This window comes from Mizuhopecten yessoensis, unplaced genomic scaffold (assembly GCF_002113885.1).
Source record: "Mizuhopecten yessoensis strain PY_sf001 unplaced genomic scaffold, ASM211388v2 scaffold3091, whole genome shotgun sequence".
Classification (NCBI taxonomy): domain Eukaryota; kingdom Metazoa; phylum Mollusca; class Bivalvia; order Pectinida; family Pectinidae; genus Mizuhopecten; species Mizuhopecten yessoensis.
In genome coordinates this window covers 342,465-366,522 of record NW_018404871.1, presented here as the reverse complement: position 1 = coordinate 366,522, position 24,058 = coordinate 342,465, and the positions used below count along the sequence as shown (strand labels likewise).

General features: G+C 34.7%; 1 protein-coding gene across 1 annotated transcript; it reads right to left on the bottom strand.

Moving 5' to 3' along the window:
• Positions 1-5,459: 5,459 nt before the first annotated feature.
• LOC110446957 (uncharacterized protein C11orf74 homolog) lies at positions 5,460-18,157 on the bottom strand. The gene is made up of 7 exons (XM_021492306.1): positions 18,038-18,157; positions 16,712-16,931; positions 15,534-15,700; positions 14,319-14,393; positions 13,390-13,495; positions 12,464-12,711; positions 5,460-6,509 (listed from the first exon to the last, which is right to left on the bottom strand). Exons 2-7 carry the CDS (start codon positions 16,860-16,862, stop codon positions 6,348-6,350), a joined length of 909 nt encoding a protein of 302 aa, XP_021347981.1. The 5' UTR covers positions 16,863-16,931; positions 18,038-18,157; the 3' UTR covers positions 5,460-6,347.
• Between the last annotated feature and the right edge of the window lie 5,901 nt (positions 18,158-24,058).

Sequence of the window (24,058 nt, the reverse complement as noted above, 5' to 3'; positions counted from 1 at the left end):
GACTAGTATTTATATTACCAGACTAGTATTTATATTACCGGATTAGTATTTATATTATTGAACTAGTATTTATATTACCGGACTGGTCTTTATATTACCAGACTAGTATTTATATTAACGGACTAGTCTTTATAGTACCGGACTAGTCTTTACATTACCGGACTGGTCTTTATATTACCGGACTAGTATTTATATTACCGGACTAGTGTTTATATTACCGGACTAGTATTTATATTACCGGACTAGTGTTTAAATTACCGGACTAGTTTTTATATTCCAGGACTAGTCTTTTATATTACCATAATAGTCCTTATATGATCGGACTAGTTTGTATATTACCGGACTAGTCTTTATATTACCGGGCTATTCTTTATATTACCGGAATAGTATTTATATTACCAGACTAGTATTTATATTACCAGACTAGTATCTATATTACCGGACAAGTATTTATATTACCAGACTAGTATTTATATTACCGGATTAGTATTTATATTACTGAACTAATATTTATATTACCGGACTAGTCTTTATATTACCGGACTAGTATTTATATTACCGGACTAGTATTTATATTACCAGACTAGTCTTTATATCACCGGACTAGTATTTATATTACCAGACTAGTCTTTATATTACCGGACTAGTATTTATATTACTGAACTATACTAGTAAGTGTTTTCATCACTACAGGACTAAACAAAAGACACATCTACACAGTGTTTCTTTTTTTAACCAAAACAATCGTCTGGATTATTATTGGTTATTCAGGTTTCAACACAGTGTGGTAAATTATTTTCAACTGGGCACTCATTGTATTGCTATAAAATGATGGAGAAAAACTTGGCTGAAATGAAAAGCTTCACCAAAACGACGTCTAAACTTCATAAGAATCTTCTAATGGTGTCAGTTTAGACAACGCTGTCGTATTACTTTGTTTTACGTCGGTGACTGAAATCTTAATAAGATTAATGGTAGACATTCTCGACTATCTCGTTATGGATAGACGGAAAATGGTGCACAGCTGAAACATTTTGAGAAGGAAACTCAACATCTAGGGGCAATTAACAGCGAAAACCCCCCAAAAAGTAGTGAATACTGAAGGTATGTACACGTACATTCCAATCTTGGGCAAACTATTGGTTTTTGTGGTTTCTGCTGGATGGACCCTTATGTATCACTGGTTTAGAAAATATTGAAATGTACGATTAATGCAATCAAAGGCATCTGACAGATTGTGCAACTAACGACGAAATATGGATACAGTTCTTTGAACCACAGAACGTCAATTTGAATGAACATGTAAAAATACTTAACACTGTAAAGCGATTTCTGAGAACGAAGATGGTTCACATTATTCATTGAAAAAGATCTGGTAGTCCAAAAAGATACCAACCGCCTCATACTCAGCATTTATCAATCCCCTAAGATAGACTAGTCCAGATATTAATCCCCAAAGTTAGACTAGTCCAGATACTAATCTCCAAAGTAAGACTAGTCCAGATACTAATCCCCAAAGTTAGACTAGTCCAGATACTAATCCCCAAAGTTAGACTAGTCCAGATACTAATCCCCAAAGTTAGACTAGTCCAGATACTAATCCCCAAAGTTAGACTAGTCCAGATACTAATCCCCAAAGTTAGACTAGTCCAGATACTAATCCCCAAAGTTAGACTAGTCCAGATACTAATCCCCAAAGTTAGACTAGTCCAGATACTAATCCCCAAAGTTAGACTAGTCCAGATACTAATCCCCAAAGTTAGACTAGTCCAGATACTAATCCCCAAAGTTAGACTAGTCCAGATACTAATCCCCAAAGTTAGACTAGTCCAGATACTAATCCCCAAAGTTAGACTAGTCCAGATACTAATCCCCAAAGTTAGACTAGTCCAGATACTAATCCCCAAAGTTAGACTAGTCCAGATACTAATCCCCAAAGTTAGACTAGTCCAGATACTAATCCCCAAAGTTAGACTAGTCCAGATACTAATCCCCAAAGTTAGACTAGTCCAGATACTAATCCCCAAAGTTAGACTAGTCCAGATACTAATCCCCAAAGTTAGACTAGTCCAGATACTAATCCCCAAAGTTAGACTAGTCCAGATACTAATCCCCAAAGTTAGACTAGTCCAGATACTAATCCCCAAAGTTAGACTAGTCCAGATACTAATCCCCAAAGTTAGACTAGTCCAGATACTAATCCCCAAAGTTAGACTAGTCCAGATACTAATCCCCAAAGTTAGACTAGTCCAGATACTAATCCCCAAAGTTAGACTAGTCCAGATACTAATCCCCAAAGTTAGACTAGTCCAGATACTAATCCCCAAAGTTAGACTAGTCCAGATACTAATCCCCAAAGTTAGACTAGTCCAGATACTAATCCCCAAAGTTAGACTAGTCCAGATACTTAACCTCAAAGATAGACTAGTCCAGATACTAATCCCCAAAGATAGACTAGTCCAGATACTAAACCGCAAAGATTGACTAGTCCAGATACTAATCCCCAAAGTTAGACTAGTCCATATAGTAAACCTCAAAGATAGACTAGTCCAGATACTAATCCCCAAAGTTAGACTAGTCCAGATCATTATCCCAAAAATTAGACTAGTCCATATACTAATCCCCAAAGATTGACTAGTCCAGATACCAATCCCCAAAGTTAGACTAGTCCAGATAATTATCCCCAAAGTTAGACCAGTCCATATACTAATCCACGAAGTGAGACTAGTCCAGATACTAATCCCCAAAGTTAGACTAGTCCAGATAATGATCCCCAAAGTTAGACTAGCCCAGATACTAATCCCCAAAGTTAGGATAGTCCATATACTAATCCCCAAAGATTGACTAGTCCAGATACTAAACCTCAAAGTTAGACTAGTCCAGATACTAAACCTCAAAGATTGACTAGTCCAGAACCTAATCTCCAAAGTTAGACTTGTCCAGATACTAATCCCCAAAGTGAGACTAGTCCAGATACTTAACCTCAAAGTAAGACTAGTCCAGATAATAATCCCCAAAGTTAGACTAGTCCAGATACTAAACCTCAAAGTTAGACTAGTCGAGATAATTATCCCCAAAGATTGACTAGTCCAGATACTAATCCCCACAGATAGACTAGTCCAGATACTAAACCTCAAAGTTAGACTAGTCGAGATAATTATCCCCAAAGATTGACTAGTCCAGATACTATCCCCAAAGTTAGACTAGTCCAGATACTTAACCTCAAAGTAAGACTAGTCCATACTTAACCTCAAAGTAAGACTAGTCCATACTTAACCTCAAAGTAAGACTAGTCCAGATAATAATCCCCAAAGTTAGACTAGTCCAGATACTAAGCCCCAAAGTTAGACTAGTCCAGATACTAAACGCCAAAGTTAGACTAGTCCAGATACTAATCTCCAAAATTAGACTAGTCCAGATACTAATCCCCAAAGATAGACTAGTCCAGATACCAATCCCCAAAGTTAGACTAGACCAGATAATTATCCCCAAAGTTAGACCAGTCTATATACTAATCCACGAAGTGAGACTAGTCCAGATACTAATCCCCAAAGTGAGACTAGTCCAGATACTTAACCTCAAAGTACGACTAGTCGAGATACTAAACCTCAAAGATTGACTAGTCCAGATAATTATCCCCAAAGTTAGACAAGTCCATATACTAATCCACGAAGTGAGACTAGTCCAGATACTAATCCCCAAAGTGAGACTAGTCCAGATACTTAACCTCAAAGTAAGACTAGTCGAGATACTAAACCTCAAAGATTGACTAGTCCAGAACCTAATCTCCAAAGTTAGACTTGTCCAGATACTAATCCCCAAAGTTAGACTAGCCCAGATACTAATCCCCAAAGTTAGACTAGCCCAGATACTAATCCCCAAAGTTAGACTAGCCCAGATACTAATCCCCAAAGTTAGACTAGTCGAGATACTAATCCCCAAAGTTAGACTAGTCGAGATACTAATCCCCAAAGTTAGACTAGTCCAGATGCTAATCCCCAAAGTTAGACTAGTCCAGATTATAATCCCCAAAGATTGACTAGTCCAGATACTATCCCCAAAGTTAGACTAGTCCAGATACTAAGCCCCAAAGTTAGACTAGTCCAGATACTAATACCCAAAGTTAGACTAGTCCAGATAATTATCCCCAAAGTTAGACTAATCCAGATACTAATCCCCAAAGTTAGACTAGTCCATATACTAAACCTCAAAGTTAGACTAGTCCAGATACTAATCCTCAAAGATTGACTAGTCCAGATACTAATCCCCACAGATAGACTAGACCAGATACTAAACCTCAAAGATTGACTAGTCCAGATAATTATCCCCAAAGTTAGACCAGTCTATATACTAATCCACGAAGTGAGACTAGTCCAGATACTAATCCCCAAAGTTAGACTAGCCCAGATACTAATCCCCAAAATTAGACTAGTCCAGATACTAATCCTCAAAGATTGACTAGTCCAGATACTAATCCCCACAGATAGACTAGACCAGATACTAAACCTCAAAGATTGACTAGTCCAGAACCTAATCTCCAAAGTTAGACTTGTCCAGATACTAATCTTCAAAGTTAGACTAGTATGCAGAGGGGAGAGGTGACCTGAGGTAGTCACAGTTCATAGAGGGGAGAGGTGACCTGAGGTAGTCACAGTTCATAGAGGGGAAATGTGACCTGAGGTAGGCACAGTTCATAGAGGGGAAAGGTGACCTTAGATAGCCACCGTACATATTGTGATATTATATTCCTTTTTGAACTACTTTCACTGTCAGTTTATCGCAGGCCTTTTATTGGTTTGTTCCTGTCACTCCGATGGTACTTTGTAAACATGTATGTCACGCGTGAAATGCATAGGATTTAACTATACATGTGTGCAAACAGATACTAACTCTACCTTTCATATAGCTAGTAATGGTTATTAAGAATGCGAAATAAATGTTATTTAGATGATCACGAATAGATATTGATTTTAAGGAACGAACATAATCTGCATTAATATGATCAATCGTACAAAGGCCCTTGGAAATCATAAAAAGAATCTTTTATCGATTTTTTCCAACATGACATGTTGTCGGTGTTAAATATAAACATTTTATATTTACTGACCAATGATACATCTTTATCTTCATTATATTATATTACATTTTATTTTCTCGATATACCTATGACTTGTAAGAATTTGGAGTGCCTTAATTGTTTCAGCATCTTTATTTCATACCAGTGTCACACACCCTTGTTAGGCATCACCTGTGATAAAATGTGTATAAGCAATTTGCAATTGAAATTGATACAGGCAAAAGTTTTGAAAACCTCACAAAAGGAATCTGTCTCCAGTATTACTGTTTCTGTTCACGACTGTTAAGCACAAAATAACAGTAATGGAAGAACGTTTTGTTTAAAAAGTACAAACAAACTAGAAAATTTCTAATTTCTCTTTTATTATGAAATATTGGACGGAAAACAGAGTTGAGTAAAACAAAAATTGTAAAAGATATTAGAAAAATATTATAATACCATAATATAATATATATGAGACTTTCCTGACATACATGATCTGCTTACACATAGATTCTTGGAATGTTTACTAGTTACAGCAACACCTGACTCTACCAACACCTAGGGAGACTGGACTGCTTGGTCCTATATTGCAGTGTTAGACCAGACAGATTTTGAGGATCCATGCATCACTACAGGCAAGACACTTGAAAATATTAACATAGAGTATAGTCTCCCCGAAATTTCACTTTTGATGAAATAGCAGCGAAACGGTGCCAGGTCACATGGTTAAAGCAACAGTGAAATGACACGGATCCTGAGGTCAGATTCTGATCTATGTCATTGCATGCTCTTTGTTTTTATCAAATTTTCATAGAATTTCCATAAACATACTTTTTTTTGACAGAGAGACAAAATTAAGGATAGGGTTTAATTGCAGGCACCCATCCTGTTCCCAGGACATTTGCCAAAGTGGGGAGGGGACTTATTTGCGGTCACCTACAGTACATGTATGGTTTTCTCTTCAATTTGAATAATGAACTTAATAGTCGTGCTGGCAACTAAGTTTCCAATACCTTGTTATATTGTTCTGCAGTGGTATGGGGATCAAAAGACTGAAAATACTTCTTTTTGTGACACAAAATATAACACCAGGTATCAAAGGTATCGTTCTGAAAGTCAGGTGTTGGTAAATGCAGGTGTCACTGTAATGTGGTCACAAACAAAACCTTAACTCATTCCCCCCTGAAATCGCATAATGAACTATACCAATCTTTGAATTGGACGAGTTCAAATGAGTCTTCAGGGGTGTTTGTACTAATTATGAATGATAAGTTTTGTATCATTGTGACTAGGTCTCATTTTCTTGTGTGTCCGTTTGCTGCGTTTTATTTTGGTCCCTCAGGGTCTTCATGAGATTAACATCCTCTTGGGAATACTTTGGCGTTAATATAACATTATCGTAGTCAAAGTCTCTGTCTAAACTGAACGGTTCCACTTCGTCTGAACACTCCTGGAATGACAAAACCGTACATGTTACGTTACTGACTTCTGTAGCCTGCTGGAACAAGAAAACACATAGTAAATACCGTAGATGTACATACATTAGCAGATTTTTTATTTTAGCACTTTTTCACATTTTAAATGTTGTGCTAAATTATGACTGCGCTAATTGAAATTTCTGTACATAAGTTTCCTATGGAATATAGTGCAAGTATGCCAATTCATCAAAGTGCTTACCCTTTCACCACCGTAGACCATAATGGACTCATCCAGATCAATGCATGGTAGAGTCTACTAAAGTTACATAGGGGTGAAAGGGCTAATCATTTAAAGTTCCATAATATGCTAAAGTTTCAGTTTTGCTAAACTAAGTTAAAGGGGCTGGTCGCGGAAAAAAATACAAAATAAATGGGTCTAAATGCATTCTCTGGCCTTCCAAAAGTTATACCACAGCAATATGATGGTCGAGTTCTGCTTGCAATGTCCAGTTTTGACCACTGAAACCTCGGGGGAAGCCCCACGTAAATTTAGCGCAGATCTATTTATATATGTCACGTGGTTGTTTCGAAAGTGAGGCAGTGAAGATAACAACAATAGCACGCCGTCATGTGCCATGTCAGACTCAACTAGCGGACAAGACAGCAATACTATACGTAGATAATTGTTTTCAAAGGTCATGTATGATGCAAGTGTAGAATTCCTACCTATATGTTGTTGTTATATATAATGGTATTGATACCTAGTGCCTGTCATGACTTTTGCATGCATCTTTTTCTTTCGCCGCAATGTTTACATTTGGCCTTGTTGATGACGCGCGTGCCGTAAAATTACATCACTGATCTGGGTCAATTGAGAGTTTTAGACTATCAGGTGACGTTTTAGGATTTCTTTAATATAATTATAATTTTTACTCTTAGGGAGTGAATTTCAGCAAAATTTGTATCGGAATATTTCATAAGAAGGTATTTTAAACATGTGTATGCCATTTTAGCAAATATGACATTTTCCCCCCGACCAGCCCCTTTAAGTATTACAGTATTTCTTTATCTTAACTCATTTACCCCTGAAGACACATTTGAACTCTTCTGCTTCAAAGGTTGGAATAGTTCATTATGAAATTTCAGGGGTTAATGAGTTAATCAAAGTCTTTGTTTAAACTGAAGGATTCGACTTTATCTGTACTCTCCTGGTATGACAAAACATACAGCAGTAGGTAAGTAAATTAACACACTCACCCCTAAAAACACATTTGAACTCTTCCAATTCGATGGTTTGGAATAGTTCATTATGAAATTTCAGGGGTGAATGAGTTAACAAGTGTCTTGTGATCAAATAGGTAGCTGGTTACTGAGTGATAGTAACTTAACTAAATTACACATGCTGTATCTTCAGAATCATTAATACTTCAGAAGGTATGAGAAATTTGTTCAGTGGGATCTCATTGTTATAAAGTAGAATATTTTTCCTTCCTTTGGGTAAAGGATGAAATAAAGACCCTGTAATAACTACCCAATAGTACCTAAAAATAAACTCAATTGGCTTGATCATTTTTCAGCATTCAATACTGTTTCTATTTGAACAAACTTTCATATCTAACATAAGCCTTAACCCCTTTTGGAGAATTCTAATTTACTTTGTTCTACTTAAATTTGTAATAGATTTCATGAAATAGGGCATAGAATCATTTTTTAATATAAGAAGTCCATGTGAGAAAGCTTTTGGAAAAAATACATAATGAAAGCTTGTTTTTGGAGGGTTATTCTATTAAACTGAATAAATTGTCTGTATTGCTTTTGTTTTGTTCGTGTTACCAAAAGGCTAACGACTTAAAACTACTTGTTATATCATATCTTTTTTTATTTCAAAATTTTGATAAAAAAAAATGTGTCTATTTCAGGAATGTGAACAAGGCAGATTATGTATGAACCAGCATTTCAATTTTATTTTAAAGTATAACTGGATAGGAGGCTTAAACTGTAACCCTTTCCTTACCTGCTGTTCCATGTACTTTAAATTCAAAAGAGATCATACCACTGGTTAAAAATTATAAAAATTCAATTCAATTTGGACAAGTCCGTTGGGTAGTGGTGTCAGTGACGGGTGCACGGCCCGTTCAACCTAATATCATTTTATGTAAACCATGTGACATTTAATAACATTAGAGACGGCCTTCTAATAACATTTATTTCGGAGCTTAAGAGAAAAAAGTTAACCTGCCACAGCATTAATGAGATTTGCTGGTATTATACCCTGACAAAACTGTATGCTAATTTTGATGCATATTGACTGGCAATTTTAATACCCTCAATTTTGAACCAAATTCTAATTTGTTAAAACCAATAAAAATTAGCATCCAGCATCTCGCATCTTTTAGAGCAGAACTGCGGAACATTTCCTTGTTTTTCACCCTCTATTTTGTAGTCGTTTTATTACGTAAATTATTTGACCTATTTTGCTGGGTTGGAGCTGCAAATGACGTGAAGGATTCTACCTAACCCGGCCCATTAAATTAACAGTTGCAGATCTCCCTGCGAGATGCAGTAATGCCTAGGTGTCGACAGTTATGTACATGCAGACATGTAAACACTTGTGTATCCCAGATACTATATACATCTTTCAGAGCAGTCCGAGCGTAGAAATACGGCATACAGCAAAAATCCACATAAAATGAATGAAACGAAAATATTTTTTCTTAAATTATTTATTGTTCACAAAAAAAAACAAAAAATCTAACCTTTGCAAGAAAATATTTTTTCTTAATAAAAATAAAAAAGACCAAATTTGATAATTTTCAAAAAATAATTACATGATAGATATCATATATTCATTATTGCTGTAAAAATGTTTTAATATTTTTATGTGGGTTTGATATTAATTTTGTTAAACAATGTAAAAAACTACTTGTACATCAATCTCTGATATTTGTGAATAATTATTTTCAAGATTATGTGCTTCACGCCATTCACTAGTGATTTAACTCATTCATCCCTGAAATTTCATAATGAACTATTCCAACCTTTGAATTGGAAGGGCTCAAATGTGTCTTCAGGGGTGAATGAGTAAGAAACAACAGCGGGAATTTATACTGTTTAAATGTGTTGGAAGAATTATTTGATTTGACATAGAATCAATATATATCTTATATAAATATAAGTGATTTCCAGTATTTAATAGGAAGTTAAATTTCAGGAAAGAAAATGGTAGCAGATCAAATTTTACTCAAGTAGATCTTTTCTATCTTAGATTTGAAACCACTTTTTGATTTTTTTACCATTTATTGACTTTGGAATTCTATCTATATTCAAATAATTATAATTTTCTCTAGGTCTTTCTTAAATTAGACAAATGTAAAATTTAAGTCGTAATACAAACTTTAAACTTAAAGATTTAGATACTTTTGTGTAGTTGATTTTTTTGGGTTTATAAATACTTTTTCCCAGATGTGAACAGCAATGTTGTTCAAATAAATTGGAAAAAACAGTATCTAATTTTTTATGTGAAAACATGTTTTAGAACTTAGCAGTAAAAAGTGCCATCATCCATATGGTTTTCAGGCCCTGCTTTCATTTTCATTAAATTTTGAGAGTTTTTAATTCACAACATACATAGCCACATATTTTTATGTTTGTTGTGATTGTATATTTTTGTTTCTGAATGATGAGGTTTAAATTTACCACACAATTACCGGTAGATACACACTTTAACCAAAATAACGTGTGAATATCAGAAATCATATTTTTCCGATAAATATCACTCTAAATGAATGCAGAGGACATCTGCCTTTTAGCTTTCACAGCTAAGTGGGTTCAAATGAGCTAAAAAATGCAACTAACTTTGTTTATATAAAAAAACAGGGTCTGGTAATTGATATATTAAGCAATTAACAACTTTTCATTACCAGTGAACTGTAAACAGTGAAAACACATTCACATGCCAAGAATGTATTCTATATACAGTTTAATATCCTCTAGTATAAACAGTGGTGCTTCATCCCTGATGCGGTGGCTGCAATGGTCTTTATGTAGCTATAAAAGCAGTCAAATTTTTGTATGCATATTTTTTAACACCAGGTGCTTTGAACTATACTCCACCCAGGTCTATCTATAGATTGCATTAGATCATTAGACAGTTGATATAATTCTATTTATTTACTGTTTTTGAATAGGTCACCAGTATGCATAATGGAGAAAGTTTAAGACAATGGATAAAGTGAATTAAAAGGAGAGAGCCTCAAAGGGTTCAAATATATTTTTACATCAATTTTTTTTACTTCATATTATTATATATTTTGTTGCTATATTTTTTTTTTACAAAAGTTTCAGCACTGGCCTGTAATTAAAAGCCTGTATTTATTGGATTTAGTTATTTGTCTCCAATGAAGCTGAATTATAAAACTGTGAGAAAAATATCAATGGTAACTTGTCTCATCTGCTAATTGAGAAATGTCATAACAGAGACATATACGGTTCTCAGAAAGAAACCCCGAACAGGAAACTTTCTTACTCAGATTTTATAAGCTATGAGTCTCTTTACATATCATAGGAAATCAAATCTGCTGTTAATAAGATTTTATGACATTCTATTGCACTGATTATGAAAAAAATGTAATTACCTATTTTTTTTTTTATATTTGTATTAAAACCGAAAACAGGCAGATACCCACGACTGAAAAATGCCTTATCTTTGCAAAATTAAGAAAAAATCAGGAACATTTTCCCAATTTTCATAAAAAAAAATTACATTAATTTCCCAACTCATGCAGGCTATATAGCTACCTAGTTGGCTGAAACTTGTACACATCACAACTATAAAAAAACCTTTGCGATACAGAGATATAATTGTACAAGTCATATAATCAATTAAAACAATTAGTAATATTATGAAAAATTATTTAACTCATTCATTCCTGAAATTTCATAATGAACTATTCCAACCTTTGAATTGGAGGAGTTCAAATGTGTCTTCAGGAGTGAATGAGCTAATACAATACAAATTGAAGATTTTGCAAGGAGCTGCATTATCAAGTGCTTTCTACTGGTCCTATGCCACCTAGCTAAATACCTCCATGTGGATGTGCCTGTGATTATACTGGAGAAGTATAAGAGTTCTGTTTTACAGTGGGCCTAGCTTACAATGGCAACTATTATCTGTTGTGTCATCTCACTTGTTTCTAACAGCATCAACACCGTAGCACCCACTCCGGACCAATTTATACTCGCTCTGGGACGGGTTAATATTGGATTTGTGAATGTACTGTAGGAGAAAAACACTTCCTACTATGCTACAACGACTATGTAGATATTTAACCCAGATATCAACATATAAGGCAGAAATGTTAATCACTCGGCCAAATGTGACCATAGATTAAAACACAAAACAAAATGTTTAGGATATTGCCATGACTCCAGTTTACAGTGATAATCTTTTAATGACCTGTTTATATAGAAATCAATTTTAGGCTAAATAGCTGTTTGTTACTTGGTGGTTTAGCTTGGATAGAATTCCTGTTCATCTGACATGAAGATTTTTTTCAAGGTTCCAACAACTTCACCATAATAATATAAGGACTCTATGTGATTACCAAGAATCTGAGTATAAAATGGTCCCGCTCACCTCGATATAATAATATTTGACAGTGTTTGGACTCTATGTGGTTACCATGAGATTGAGTAAAAACTGTCTGGCTATATAATGTATTTAACCAGATTATTTAACGACGACAAAGACATGTCAATCATTGGCAAGTTTTGGGGTAAAAATCGTAAAAATCTATTATTTTTTCCAGTATAATGTTGTATGTTACCGAGTGTTTTTTCTTCTTAAATTTGCAACAGCCTGCTCCTACATGAATTGGGGAAATGTAGCATTATTTTCATTGAAATTGGGAAGATATTCCGCAATTTTTCTTCATTTTGGGAAAATACAGCATTTTTTATGCTAGGGGGATCAGCCTGTACTAGTTACCTGATGGTCGTCCTTGATTGGTCCTCCCTCCAAGAACTTGGCAGAGAAGTCCAGTGTCTGGTCCTTCTGAGTGACTGGCTTCACTGAGGGAAGATCTTCCACTTCTCCAGGATTGATAACATCAGATCTAGAGTCAACTGTGCTTATTGCCTCACTTAGCTCTCTGGCAGCTATAGATGCACGAGTTATCTCCCCTTGACTGTCAGCTTCTTGAATATCCTCCAGACCCTGATGAGACAAACTTGGTTCTGTGAAACAAATAAAATGTGGTATTAATAGTTAGATTCGGACACAATAAAACAGATTCTACAATTCAACTAACATTTAAAGGGTGGAATCAAAGAAAAGCAGGAGTAGTTTGTGAACACATTCATAAGTGGATTTAATTTGAAAAGATAATCTGTCAAAACTAAATCCAGACACTATACAAACCAAACAGTCATCCAGAAATAAATGCATTTTTGTTGAATTTCAACCTGTCTTATAACTGCTTATTATCAACAAATATTTTAATATCATATTTTTATCATTTAAACAAAATTTTATTGAGGCACTCTAAGGCCTAACTTATCTCAAAGACTTAATGTCATATCTGCCAACTTTCCATATTTAGGAGGGAGAGTCCTGATTTCGGGCCCTAAAACTTAGCATTTTTAATCAGAGAATTTGCTTAACTATATCTATTTTCAAAGATCTGATGGTTTCATAATTATGAAAGAACAGCTCTAAAGGTGCCATTTAAAAGTGTTATTTTCTCTCTAGGGTGTACATACACACATTCTATTGATGCTTTTTATTCTGAAAATGTGTAATCTCCCCCATGAAAATTTCAAAATGTTGGCAAGTACGAAATGTATAAAATTTAGACAGATGTATTTCTGTGATGGTGAGATGATTTTAGTGTCCAAACAAATATACACACAAACCTTCTGATTTTACGCTGGATTTCTGACCAGCAAAACTAGCAACATAATCACTGTCTTCCAATATATCTTCACTGTCCGATACATCCAGCTCTACGAAGTTGTCAAACTGAAATTGTAAAACAAAACTGTTAAAAAATTGTCAAATACAAAGACAATTTACAGTGTTTTAGCTACATATTTCAAAGAAATAACAAATAAAAAACGAATATTTCACTGTTAATAAAGAAAAAGCTGTGTCAGTTACAAATATTTTTACGAATATGGTCGCTTCCGGGTTTTGACATCTGAAATGTTCAGAAAAAAACATTTTCTCTTTATGTCATGCTTTGGTTAATATCATGTTTTCATCTGCCAAATGAGAGATGATATTAAGCGAAATCTACTGTACTACCAAAGCATACCTCAAGAACAGCTGTGAATACTATGCCTATTAGACCTAAAAATTCTTTCTCTCAAATTGTTCGCCACATTATTTGTTCTTATTGGGTAAATGATAAATTCCTTAAAGAATAAAGGTAACCTGTATCACCACAAAACTTCATTTGAAAAGAATGATGCATTAATAAATATTCTTTGAATTGAGGTTAAATACGTATTAAAACTGTTAATAAATATTCTCTGAACTGAGGTAAAATGTCAATGAAGGGGGGTTGGAGATGCAACGTCCCTTATAAGTCAAATACGGTACTGTTCCGACGATTCCTGCCGTGGATACTTCCGTATACAGAGTCCCTTGCTAAAATATCACGAATTAATTCGCTAGGAGTATAGAACAACACGGAGGAATATTCCAATTATGTGAATTTAATGAAGACTGTTGTTTAAATGTTTCGACTCAAAGGCGAGCCGTCATCAGAACCGAGGTAGAATATGTATTAAAACTGTTTAAAGTACCATTTGTAACAAGAGTTGTGCCTAGGTTTCCTTACCTGGACTGTTGACTTTTTAGGTCCCTTGTTGATTCCACTTGTCATGATACTGCTTCTGGTACCAAGATCCAAAACCTGTACATATAAGTCAGAGATCAATATCAAACTACATTTGTAGTTAGTAGGGATGGGCAATCAGTTTCAAATCATAATCGATAATCAGTTTGTAATCAGAAGTAGTAAACAGATCGATGACCGATTGCATAATCAGTTTATAAGTTTTTAGGACTGAGTTGTGAACTATAAATTAGGTTTCATTCTTTTATAATGAATGGATATCAAGCAACTTTTATGCATTTTTATCAATCATATAGTATAAGTGATAACAATATATATTACTTTTTAAGCATACTTTACATGGTAGACATTCAAATACTTCAATTTCAATAATGAACTGATTATATCGATAATGGAATTTGTAATCGATAATTGGAACTGGAAAAGGCAAACCGATCAATTTTCGATTATAATCGAACATCAGCACATCACTAGCAGTTAATTAGGTCCAAGTGTCAGAGACAATTTCAACTAAAATTGAAAAGAAAATACTGTAGATTTATTCTATCTATCCAGAGATACCATTTCACCACTGTAAACTGTAATAGACTTATCCAGATCAATGCATGTTAGAGTTAACTAAAGTTGCATAGGGGTGAAAGGTTTAATAATAGTTTATCTGAACTCTTCTCAAAAGGATATTCTCTTAAAATTTCCCCTATTTTACCTAAATCCACCCTAGAATGACCTGAAATTCACCCATTCAAAATTTTCAGACAGTGACTAAACATTTGATGCTGTGATGATTTAAAAAAAAAAAAAATCATCAGTATTAACTAATGGTATGATGGATCCATTGCAAAGTGAACAGGATACATCAGAAATATCAAAGTTTTACTTATTGAAGATACATCAGAAAATTATTATTAAGTATAATTCCAATGATTTTACCATGATTATTTTATCTTGATTGCTGATCCTTTTGTACGTAAAATTATTCACATGAAAATTCAAAGAAAGACGGTTTTCCCTAAAATCTACATCAACCTCCTTGCAACCATAGGCATAGACTTGTTATTTGAAATTTCAATAAAATCTGCCTGGACAGACTATATTCTTACTTTCAATTTCAATTTTCTTTCAAGGATTTAGTTCAAAATCAAATTTATTCCATTCTCTACAAGAGTTACTTCCCCTGCACTGTGATGACAGACTTACCTCCTCTTCCAGCTCTTCCTCCTCCCCGGGTAACACACCTGGGCAGGTGTTGTCATTATCCTGATCAGGTACACTGCTCTGCTTGTTACCTTCATGTGTACGATTGGACTGTTTCATTTTCTTCAGCATCGCTTCTCGCTTTCTCAGCATATCTGCTTTAACATCATCTGTAGAATACCAGGTACATAGTTAAATAATAAACTGGGTATTTCATTATCAAATAGCATTGTTACATATATGTACTTCATGTACATATTGTACTATAAAAAAAACTGTTTTCCGTGTAACAAATATAGAAAAGTTGAATCAAAGATAAAAAAAAACCTTACAAATACATTGTATCTACAAGTATAGCACAGGCCCACCATCTAATTCATGTACCGTTTTGCATGCTTCTTTCATAATTTTCAGAGAATGTTTGACCAAATAATAGCTTGCCATAAATACAAAATATGCTACATCATTACCTGGTATGTAGAAAATTTTATGAAGACAGGTTTGAGTTTTTTCTTAAAACATACTCATGGCCTTTACGCAAAAAATATTTCCATCAAAACACATGTATATAATATACATTCCAATGCTTTTTTAAAACAGAATTAAATATCAGAATATATTTTATTTTGCATTTTAAACATTTTAAAAAGAAGAAGAAGACAAACACTGTTGAAATTACTATCTCGCTGAAGTTATCAAAAATGCATGTTTTCTGCGTAAACTTTTGTTCTGCCTCTGCTGCCAACCCTGTGGATTTTCTCTGGGAATTCCAGTTTCTTCCAAAATACACACCCCCCCCCTCCTCTGCGCTAATATTCGGGAAAACAAGACTGATCAACATAAGTGTTGAAATCAGTTGTTTCATTATTGTAACAAAATAAGAAAGTTTATATTTAAATACTGAAAAGAAATCTATTACCCTATCTGTATTTCAATTTTCATGATATGTTTGATTAAGTCTATTTGGGTTAACCATTTTTTTTTTCGCTTCACATTTAAAGAAGATTTTATGATTTTTGATGACAATGTCATTCATGCATAAGTTAAATATTTTAGTCTTTTTATAAATATGGTTTAATTAGGAATTAACAACCTTATATAATTACTTCTCATTAACTGATGCCAATGAGATAAAAATCCACACATGTGTACAATATTATTATATACATGTAAATATTCACCTTGTGTAAAATGTGTAAACTGTTTCATGAAGCTATCATAGGGCTGCTCCTCGTTGGCCATGAAGGTGTCGATTGCGTTATACATGGTGGCGTCCATTACGTTGGCGAGGTTTTCCTGGGATGGTGTTGGTGACAGGGAAATGTCAGACATAGCCTGCACCGGTAATAAATTGGTCTACTCTATTATTTAGGCCTTCGTCATCCCTCTAAAGTCATCTGACTGAAAGAAAAAAATAGGTTTCATTTGTTGTGAATGTTTCGACAAGTTATCAATACTCATATTCATGTTTTGTAAGTTATAATATGTGTATACAGTTGACGGGTGATCACAGGTTAAATATACAGTGGGCTGAAAGAATATACGATAGGAGGGTGAGGAACTACTGGGGGATATACTTCTTTAGATGGCGAGGTGAACGTCTTGGGTGGGAGGGGTCATTTTCTGTTGGTTACAATTTTGAAAATTAAATACATATACATGTATACCATTTTCAATCGTAATCAGCACTTTTGAGTTGCATGTGTCAGATGAATTTTAGGGCAATCTGACCATGCAGGTCCAGAACACTCTGATGATTAGTGATCTATATATAGCTGTAAAGACCTTTTATAGCTATATCCACCTATTATAATTTCATGTGTTGAGTTATATATTAAATACAACTTCTGAATTTTAATAAAAAAAATAAAGCAAAGTCACATAAAACTATAGCTTTTACGGTAATGTTGACTACGAAAAGCTGACAGAGCAATATTTTTATTTTTCATAAATGTGAAATTTTCTACTTTTTTTTGACATCAACATTTTTTAAAGAATACTTTCATTTCATATCTTTAGAAATCAAAATAGTGATAATATATTTTTTAAATGCGACTGTGTTGTTTTCTTTTTAAAAAGAAAATTACATAGGCCTATACAAAAAGCTCAAAAGACCTATTTCAGATAGGTCGATACAGCTATTACAGGTCTTTGCAGATTAGAGCCCAATCAACAGAGTGTACTGGACCTGTTGAATGTCACATATGTAAATTTTTAGATGTTATTGTGTAGGATAGTTTTATATTTATCCTTTTACTGACAAGTACTCTCGCATTTACAACGTATAAACCAGAGTTAGGATTGTTTCATGTTTGTCAGTGCTACCTAAATAAAATTAAATAAGTTACACGGAATTATATTAGATTGCTATCTTGGTCTGTGCAGTAGAAGTGTTGTACTGTCTACTGTATACTGTAGCGCAGTGACAAGCAGTTTCTTTGAATCTCTCGGATGGATCGCTATAACATATAATGACGTTTTTGTTGTTAATGAAGTCTTATACTTACTATATTGCGATATAAGTAAATTATAAATAGCATCAGTCATTTAACGTTACTGTCTGTATAAAACGAAGGCCCCACTCCTGCCGCTTGCTAATTCATAACACAGCAGGAATTTTCCAATCATTGATTAGAGTGACCTCCCTTTGGAAAAGACAAATTTAAAGACACGAGTACCAAAATTATGTCATTAAAATCTAACAAACATGAGATTTTTTTCTCAACATCAAGTCACTACTGATATAGTGAAAACAAATGATTATTTTTCAACCTAGTATAGGGAAGTATTGGAAATAAAAATAAAAATAATTCCCAAAAAACAGTAATTTTAAAATTCAATTACAGGTTTGGTATTTTGAAGCATATGCTTATAAAATGAAATTGAAGTTTAAGATTGTTTCCTTTTTGATGAGCGAAAATGTATTTGTAATGTTGATATTTATTTTTATTCTGGGTCATCAAATTAACTTTATACCCCCCCCCCCCCTTTCCTTTTCCTTTTATTTTATTTTTATTTTTTCTTAATGACGATAAAATCCATAAATATAAATTTCTATTAAACAATTTTCCAGTTTATTCAAGTTAGATAATTGTTCATTGTTCATTGTTCATTGTGAAATCAAGTTGAGACAATTTCAAGAAAAAAAAATCCAATGATTGTAAAAAAAGGCAAAATAAACATTTGATTTTAAATTAGAGTAAGTTCTATCTATTTTGTTCAAACGAATGACCTTGAGACACTTTCAAGTTCACGGGGTCGAATGTGTTAAGATATGTAAACGACTTCTTCTCAATAACCAAATGTCCCATGATCTGCACTGTATGAGTTAAACGACGCAATGAATCAGAAATTATCTTAAACAGCTTTTGATGTTGAAATATATGGAATAAACCTAAGGTACCGAGCGCATTTCGCGGAACATCCATGATATTTTTTTATGTTTACGTAACAGGAGAGGAAACACATACGGATAGACCGGGATTTAAACCAGGGACGTCTTAATTATAGACGGACGCTGGCAATCAATACAGTCCAGTTCAATACATATTGCCATGTCCCATAGGTGTTCTGAGTGCGACCGATAGGGACTTCTCTTATAGAAGGACGTAATTTAGCATATATGTTTTTGAAACAAAATCGCTTTATAAAATCGTGTTTGAGTTTGTTATTTCCAGAATATTAAGTAGGTCCTTTTCGACAAGATATTGATATTTTGGAATTTTGAACATTAGTTGATACTAAATTATGATATTTACAAAATGGACCCACGAATCTTCTGTATATCTGTTTCCATTATCAAAGCGTTACACCTCTGTATTAAAACAAATGCTTCACACATCATTGGTTTGAACTCATTTTGAATTCATATAATCTATTTGGTTCCCAATAAAGATAAAATGCATTGAATACTTGAAGTACAAAGGAGGTCAACTTTGACTTGACTCTATACCATGGAAGGCCGGTACGGTGGCCAAATGCGCAATGTTCATTTTCAATGCCACATGCGCAATGCTTATTTTCATATGCCAAATTCTTAATGCTTATTGCTAAATGGGTAATGCGATATTCTAATGCCTAATCTAAAACGTCGAATTATCTTGAATGCCAAGAGAGATACACATATATATACTAAGGAGAAGACATTAAATCATTGTCCTGTGCTGTTTCTTGAAAAAGACATTAGCTAGTCCCATTCTCCATTTTCTTTTAACATGAGGATTTTAATGCGAAAAGTTAATTGTCGAATAATAAATGCGTTTTATGCCAATTGAGCAATACCGATTGCGAAATACAAAAAAATCCGAATATGTCATGCCGATTGCAACAGCTGAAATTCTGATTTCAAAGAAAGGAGAAAAAGGGGTTAGTTGAAGGGTTAGTTGAACTACCTTTTTTTCATGTAACAGCCAAAAGGAAAATATACAAAATGTATCTCTCTTGGCGATTACAATCTGGATTTGACCTATTAGCGAGTGTCCATAATATTAAAGAATTGTGTCTATTAAGAAAATTCATCTATGAGGCAAACAAATTAAGGGCATTATAATGGAATATGATTGTCTTCATTATCTATCTGTACGCTGTCCATGATTTGTGTCTAATATGTATTGTGTACTGATTGGCCAATGGCTTAACGTTCGAATAAAACTTGAAAACTTGGATAGGACATCCGTGGGGAGAGCCTGTCCACTGTCGGTAGATGAAAGTGATCGTATAGTAATTTAGGTTTTCCCCAAAACTACCGACAAACTGACCGGCGGCAATCCCAAAGAATGTCCCGCTGTGTCCCTCTGTATAGTCAGACACAGGTCCGTCAGATGTGGAGGAGTCTCTGAGTTATAAACCAATCAACACCTGGTTTCAAAGTTAACTAACATTTATTTAATAACACACGGCTAATGTACCCGTTCAAACATGGCAAACAATACGTACATTAAAATATATAATGCAAGTGGCCCAAGGGCCTTAGCGTTCACCTGTTATATTATAGGTATTGGCACGGAATTAGATTAGTCCGTGGTATTGGTAGCTCAATTTCATTGTTGAGATGTGATGTGGAAACCAACATGTAAACAAAGTGAAATACATTACTTGTCATGTCACCAAAGAATAAGAACTTTAAGAACTATTCATATAAATCATTTTGCTATTGAGAAATATTATTTTTTTGGTATTTAGCCAATTTTTCTCTTTGGCCAATCCCTGGGATAGGTCAGGATCTTACTTTATGATAGTATTTGATTTCAATTTCATTATGACTATTCCAACCAAGTTTGAATTATTTCTTGCTGAAAATGGACAAGATATAGTCAGAAGTGTTATTTCCCTAAATAAACCAAGGAGAACAGATGACCAAAGGGTAATAAAACGAACAATTTATATAATGCATTTCCATCCATAAAAGAAACTTGAATCTTGTACATCTGACTGCACAGATTTTGTTAAAATATCAGCCATTTTCACGTTTTTAGCCCCATCCATCCGGCCTCTGGGGCAAGGACGGGTCCTATGTTTTCATACTGTCTAATTGCCATCTCATCACAAATATTCCCACAAAGTATTAATAATTTCTTGCCGAGTTTAGACGAAATATACCAAATCTGTTATTTACCTATATAAACTATAGTAAACTTTATCCTCTCACCAAGGGATATGAGAATTTAAAAAATGCACCTAATCTTTGTATCCATGAAGAGTATTTGTAAAACATCTGAGTCTGATGAAGAAGATTTTTTTATTTTCTATTTCCCCCATTGGGGCCCCACCCCTCCAGCCCCCGGGGATGGGCAGGATATCATTTTCTCATACCATCTAATTGCCATATGGCACCATAATCATTCCAACCAAGTTTGAATAATTTCCTGCTGAAAATGGACAAAATATACCCAAAAGTGTTATTTCCTTATATAAACAAAAATCAATTTTACCCCCAAGCGAGAATGGATGACCCGCGGGTAATGAAATTGAAAAATAGATAAAGCCCCTGATGGAATGTTCATCCATGCACAGAATTCGATTGTAGTACATAAAAGTCTAAAGAAGGACACGTTTGAAATATTGGTAAATTTTCCTTTTAGGGCCCCACCCTAACCCCCGGAGATAGGGCAGGAATCCCAATTCTACATTTTAATACCCTTTTCCACCAAAGATGATTCTGACCAAGTTTTGATATATTCCTACTGAAAATTGACAAAATATACCCACAAAATGTTATTTCCTAATATAAACTACTATAGTAAACTTTATCCCCTCCCCAAGGGAGAACGGGTGACCTGGGGGTACTGAAATTTACAATTGAAACAAAGCCCTGATGATCTTTCCATCCATGCAGAGGAAGTGACTAGTTCGTCTGAATCTGGAGAAGAAGTCTTTTTGACCCCCCCCCCCCCCCCCCCCCCCGGGGTTGGGACAGGAATCCCAATTTTTACAATTTTGTAAATCTACCAAGGATGATTCTGATTAGGTCACTTTCAGAGCAAAGCTCAGGTGACCCAATAAGAGAAAAGAAAACCTACAGCGTAGACAAAAGAACGAATGTTTAGTGAACCTATATATATTAGCCCCCACGTACATTGTAAAATAAGGCCTATGGGTAATTGTAACTATTCTCTAACTATAACGGTGAAAACCACCCCCACCCGGAACACTGACATATGTTAAGCTAACCAGCCTTAACCATACCCTAACGTTCCCTGACGTGGGTTTACTGCTCAGCGCCTCGTTGGATGTGTTTTCCCCTTCTGATAATAGTCGGCTTTCCGACCACGTGAGTCCCTGATTTTGCTCGCGCATCCCCTTTTAGACCCAGCCTCCTGGCCCTATGTAACATGTATCGGACACCCATTCTTGTCTTCCTTTCATGTATATTCCCAATTCCTATGCTTTCGATCAAACTGCCTTTTAAGTGTTTTCCTTTCGCGCACCTGCATGGCAAAAGCAAAAGCAAAAAAAAACACCACCCATTTTAAACCAACTGTATCATTTTCGTTCTTCATCAACGAAAACTTGAAATAGCTGACATTCATGCTGATATTCCAACATGTTTAGGATAAGAACAGTATTTTTGCTCCTCAACTGATGAAGCCTGGGCCAAAATGCTTAGTATGTAATACTATAAAATATGAAGTACAGAAACTTAATTGACACATCATTCGGCTTATCATTTACTTTTCACAAACTGATCATGACTGACGATCTCTCTAATCAAAATTCAAGCTGATAGCTTATCAAAACAATAAAATTAATATTTGAAAAAAACCCCAACATAACATGAACCAGAGACATGTAAAGCCACATAGTGTAGTAATACGTCTCTGCATGAACATTAAAACAAATATTAATGTAAAAAATATACCAATTGAGTTTTCGAGGTCACGTGTTCCTAATCATCAAGGGAGTGTACTCGGGCCAATTCTGTTCTTGATATATATCAATGACATGCCAGATGTATTAGAGTGTTCTGTACTACAAAACTATTCGCGGACGATGCCAAAATATCAGCTAATAATTCAACCCCAGAAAATCGAGCGAGACTGCAACAGTGTATTGACAATGTGCCAATGGACAGAAAATTGAATGATGAAACTGAATGTAAAAAAATGCAAGCATATAGAAATTGGACCAAAACCAAAGTCATCCAACTACTCGCTGACGCAATACGGAAAAACCATCGAAATCACTAAGGTGAATAGTGAAAAAGATCTGGGAGTTCACATCGACGAAAAACTTAATTTTTCCATACACGTCCAAAAAGCATCCGGCAAAACAAACCAAATTGCAGGAATAGTATTCAGAAGTTTTACATATATGAGCCCAACCATATTTGCAACACTCTTCAAAGCTCTTATACGACCCCACCTCGAATACGCCTCAACGATATGGTCACCCCTGTATACCAAGGACAAAATTACAATCGAAAAAGTCCAGCGAAGAGCAACGAAAAAAGTACCAACATTAACTGACAAATCATACGCTGAACGTCTAAGAATACTCGGTCTACCAACCCTGGAATACAGGAGGGAGGGAGCAGACATGGTCAAAGTGTACAGAATCCTTAATAACATCGACAAACTTGACAAGGATAAACTATTCCAACACTGTGAATACAAATCTACAAGGGAGCACTCCAAGAAGCTGTTTAAAAGGCCCCACAAAAAAATGATCACAGGAAAATTCTTTAGCAACCGCATTATTAAACCATGGAACTCGTTGCCTGAGGAAGTGGTCTCATCACCGAGCCTAAACTGCTTCAAGGAAAGACTAAACAAGTTCTGGAGAAATCACCCGAGGAAATTCAACCCCTCATTTTGGTAATAAGACTGGATCTACCATTCCAATACCATACTAAACATCAAGTGTTATAATATTTAAGTGAACTGGCAATAATTACCACCACTTTTACAAGATCAGATAATGTTCAATATAGGTTCGTAGCGGTTGGGGCGATAAAGAATTATGGGGCGATATGGTTGTCATACTTGGGACGTGAGCAATGTGTTGGGCGAAACGGTTTTGGGGCGAAACGT